The 4,685-nt window shown below is 39.5% G+C and overlaps 1 protein-coding gene across 1 annotated transcript; it reads right to left on the bottom strand.

The window, feature by feature from the left end:
- Positions 1 to 710: 710 nt before the first annotated feature.
- LOC121240649 (ACT domain-containing protein ACR9-like) lies at positions 711 to 4,685 on the bottom strand. The gene is made up of 6 exons (XM_041138137.1): positions 4,359 to 4,685; positions 3,636 to 3,854; positions 3,440 to 3,545; positions 2,449 to 2,800; positions 1,347 to 1,631; positions 711 to 981 (listed from the first exon to the last, which is right to left on the bottom strand). The coding sequence occupies exons 1-6, from the start codon at positions 4,510 to 4,512 to the stop codon at positions 835 to 837; spliced, it is 1,263 nt and encodes a 420-aa protein (XP_040994071.1). The 5' UTR covers positions 4,513 to 4,685; the 3' UTR covers positions 711 to 834.

Here is a 4,685-nt window from a genome sequence, read left to right as displayed (position 1 = left end):
TACTACAAATTATTAAGAGAACCCTTACTTTGTATGCTGAACGTAAAGCTGATAACCTCACAAGCCAACAAAAGAAAGTGCTATGCATAAATACTAGGGGTGAAAACCGATGGGATCGGTGCGGTTTCAGTGCCAAACCGACGCCGCACCGACATTGTTGGGTTATACTTAAAACTAGTCGAAACCAATCGATTGGGAGAGAGAAAACCTATAGTCTCGGTCTTGACGTGCATCGGTTTGGTTATTCGATCTACCGTCGGTGTCTTTGTGACAGAGGAGGGAAGCCGCGTCATCTGCCATGAGTTTGGGAAAATAGTTGCATAGGAGAAAACAAAGTAATGAGGAGGAAGAAGACAGGAAAGAAGAAAAAGTGAGGGTGTTTATTAATCCCATTCTGAAACGGAGCCGTTTCATTATTATTATTATTATTTTGTATAGGTATAAAAAAAAAGGAAAACCGTTGAACTGGCCTACAACGGTTTATCCCTAGTTTGAACCGGTGTCGAACCGGTCGACGTCGATTTTGATAAAATACTGTCACTCGCCAACCGGTTCCTTGTCGGTTTCGGCCAGTTCCCTGCTCCGGCGGCCAGTCTTAGTCAGCGCCGGCCGGTTTCGCCGGTTTTTGTACAACCCTAATAAATACATGGCCAATGACTCAATCTGAATGCTGGAAAATGCAAGCTCAACAGGCAGTCATGACTTGGAGATTCGAGAATACAGCTATACGCATTAGATATTAGGCAACTAATACACCATAGACATGGGTCACAGAGAGAGAGCACAAAGATGAGTGAGACTCGGGATCCCCGCATAAGAGGAAAATAAATCTACTCACCAACCCATCAATGTTCTTCTTACTCGGTCTACAATCTGACTCCTAGCTGCCATATTAGACAACTTGAATTTGCAGTTCTCATCCAAAAGAAAACTGTAGACCTCCCATTCACGATCAGATGTTGAATGCCTTCCTATTTCAGCCTACAAATCAAGACAGGAAAGTGTCATGAACTGATGAGTACATCGAAGATATGAGTTGAAAATTTATGATTTTGAGAAATGATTCAAGAATCCCATCTGCACTGCCTTAGTTGAAGGATAAAAACTATTACCCTACGGAAGGTTGGGGACACTCAATTTCCATCCCACTGTGTAAGGAAAGAGAATTAGAAACATATAAAAGACAGTACCCAAATACCATAGCTTGGAGATTCAAATCGACCTCCAGTCTAGCACCGCAATCCATTAAAAAAGAGCCCTTTCATCCTAAAGGGTGAAATCAGGGAAGTTGGAGTGTGGCAATTTTTATTTTTAATTATTTAATTTCCGATGCCAAGTGTTCTTACCGAGAAAATGCAGATCCCAAGTGATTTCAGAGCAAGAGTAACATCATAGAAAACAAAAGGTCTTCCCTTTCCAGATAACTCAACTGGATTAGCAACCAGCAATTCAGTGTCTGGCCCTCGGTTTGCAATGATGACACGCAATGGATGAAGCATTTCCACCTTCAACCGAGAACACAATGCACTCTGCTTCTCAGGATCCAGAATCTTTTTCCCATCCTTTTGCTGAATAAATAAGTCCAAGTCACGATGACCCTTTGTATTTGGTGAGAATCGACCATAAGCTATCTAAATAATAAGAAACAATCCCAACACAACAGATATCAGACAACTGAAAACATGTTATTATTTGTCAGAACACATTGACATGCATAGATATATGGTGGTCGTTGTCAGAGAATATAAATCAATCCAGCATTGGAACTCTTTGGTCATTCAATTTCAATCTACCACTGATGTGTATTAAGGTCTATAAGTTATATTGTATATGATTGATTTGTGTTAAGGTCAAGAAAAGAAACCACCGAGGAGTCCCCCTACAACTTAGTGGACCTCATCCTCTCAGCCATCAAAGATATTTTCAGAATCAGCACATAATAGTTTTTTTTTTCCGTTAATTTGTCTAAGAATAGTGACCCTAGAGGCAAGGAGAACAAGTGCGGAACCATCATAATTCATTCATGGAATGCTAAAGCCACATGGAATACCTGCATTTGTAGCCAACCTTAGTTGGCAAAGCAGGGTGACCTAATCTTTCAGAGACAATGACTGTGAGATCACAAAACTAATGGTAGCAATTAGGCAAAAACTGGTTAAGGAGATGGACATCATAATTTGCTCTCCATAAAAAATTGATAATTTTGGAGCGGAAGGGGTCCCAAACCCCATTGGGAAACCACCCAACTTGGAAAAGATCAAAACAAGTGATGTTGTAGTTGTTCACAAGAACGCAATACAACATGGGAGGACTCCCATTCCAAGACAGCTAGAATTCTATAAAAAATGAGCCAAGACATTAAGAAACCCCAAAACCCAAAACAGAATTGAATTAATAAAAGCTGCCTGTCAAAGTAATCATGATTAATATAATATTAAATGTCTATACCTGGATATTGTAGTCTTTCAAAGTTCTCAAGATGTCATACAATAGACCCTTATGATCAACAGAGTGTATTTGAAGTAATGTATGAGCTGGACTCAATGAATTGTCTATGGTCACACTAGCTTTCTTCAATATTGTCATATCTGGACTAAGAGCTTGAGACCGGATTTCCTTGTCTGATAACTCAGTTCTAAATAGTTCCTCGGCTACTACAGGAGAAAGAGAAGAAATTCCCTGATGACATTCATACTCGGGGCCTGCCAACTGGAGTTCACAGCTGATACATGATTCACCCAAGACAGAATGCAATTGTTCCAACGTCTCGTCTTGTCTTGTCTTTGTGTGTAGAAGCTCCCTGAAATGAGTTGCTGAAGATATAATAAATAGATAACCAGTTCCACCCTAACCAACTGGTAACATCTATAAATAAAAACCTCATGATTACTAGAAAGTTCCAGTCAGTTCTTCTTTGTTCCGTAGTTTCACTGATATATATGATGACCTATCAGTTTCCAGTTGCCTTACCCAGAAAAAAGAAAAAGTAGCCTCCGGTTCCCTGATAACATAACTCCTCGGTAAACCAAAATTGGAATTCCACCAACATGAGGGTACTTGGGTCTAACTTTAATACCATTTAATAAAGAAAATGTTGGCATGCTTATATAGGAGTAATTATTACTTTTTCATTAAGAAAATGCTGGTACTCTTACTAAAAAGCATGTAAGAAAATGAGAATCAGAAAAGTGAGCATACAACAAAATTTAATAAATCCAAGTTGAGGCAAGTCGGATGAGTTAATGTAAAAGACAAATTAAAATAACAAACCAGGTGACACTTATTAAATGGTCCAAAGCAAGAAAATTCAAGAAGCAAGACATCTTGTTTTACTATGTGATACGAGGCTGCAAATGCAGTCAAGTGCATTAAAATCCAAATGCATATCAAAGCAAAATTTAACGAGTTATCAATCGAAAAGATCAACTAGAAAACTCACATGTTATCTGTTATGAAGAAGAGGTCGAGAACTCGATCATCTGGAGTTGTCGTCACTTTTACCCTCTGAATAGAAAGCTCAAGCTCGGAGAAAACATGCGTAACATCTAATGAAGTTTTTAGAGTTGCATTAGAACCTGACACACGGACATAAAGTAACCAAAGAACACACCAGAACTGAAGAGAGTAGCTATTACCGTGTAGTAATCCTTTCCGGTCAAGGCAGAAAAACTTCAATAAGTAAACCGCAGGAGGCATCGAATGCGTAGACGGTTGGTTAAAGTAAAAGGACGGTGAACATGATGGGCTTATGGATTGGAGGCGGTTTTTTATATTCGACCAACGCAGGATGAGAGAGCTGGAACGAGGAACTACCCATAATACTATGTAGCACCATCTCCCATCAGTGGAAACATCTAAAACCATTACAGCATATCAAATTTACAACAATTTACGCTCTCAACAACCTCATTCATTGAAAAGATCTTCCGAGCCACCACATGACAAAAGCAGAACCTTAAAAGTTCTATTAGATTTCCCAGAAAAAGAGTTGCGTGAAAATAAATGGATGAAAATGTTAGAACTGAACAAGTCAGTGCTGGTTGGAGTTTGTCAGTTACCAAAAACAGCAACGAAAAAAAGTCTGGAATTAATTACTGGGTCAGGAAATAGAAAAGGTTAGATTTTAGAAAACAAAAATTGAACAAATTAACGAAATTGCGGGAAAATAACAAATGCATTAAAATCAATCAATTGGGAAAAGAAATAAATCAAACGATAAGAAAAAGATAGTCAATTCTCAGATATCCAACACGTAAAGCCTTAAAAAGTACAGCAAATATTAAAATCATGAGTTTTGCCAGAAAAGAATGCAAGAGACTTGACCCCGAAAGTCAAGATTATAGCATATATTACCATACCTGCTTTACTTATGTAGAGACCGAATTCGAGAATGACTCTGCAAATATCACATCCGAGTCCGACCTTATCGGGGCAATTGATGGTGATGACGCAGGGCTCGCCTGGATTCTTACCCTTCTGGATAACAACAACGTCGTCGCACGGTGCTCCCATACCGGAAAGCGGAGAAAGAGAGCCGGAAATGCAGCAATCCTAAAGCAGAGAGCTCAATCAAGCCTGGGGTCAGCTGTGAATCAGAATGGATAGGCGAGGTGTGGTGGAGGCGGTGGTTAAGGTTGTACTATCATCGAGAGAGGGTGGGACTGGAGACCGACAAGGTGAAAACG

Source organism: Juglans microcarpa x Juglans regia, chromosome 7S (assembly GCF_004785595.1).
Source record: "Juglans microcarpa x Juglans regia isolate MS1-56 chromosome 7S, Jm3101_v1.0, whole genome shotgun sequence".
NCBI classification, from domain to species: domain Eukaryota; kingdom Viridiplantae; phylum Streptophyta; class Magnoliopsida; order Fagales; family Juglandaceae; genus Juglans; species Juglans microcarpa x Juglans regia.
This window is presented reverse-complemented; position numbering and strand designations above follow the sequence as displayed.

What these genes read in the sequence shown, in the direction of transcription:
- LOC121240649 (XM_041138137.1), bottom strand. Translation starts at nt 4,512, where the DNA reads ATGGGAGCACCGTGCGACGACGTTGTTGTTATCCAGAAGGGTAAGAAT. An exon ending in CCGGAAAGGATTACTACACG is followed by an intron (nt 3,546 to 3,635) that starts GTAATAGCTACT and finishes AAACTTCATTAG; the next exon opens with ATGTTACGCATGTTTTCTCC. An exon ending in TTGGGATCTGCATTTTCTCG is followed by an intron (nt 982 to 1,346) that starts GTAAGAACACTT and finishes CTTGATTTGTAG; the next exon opens with GCTGAAATAGGAAGGCATTC.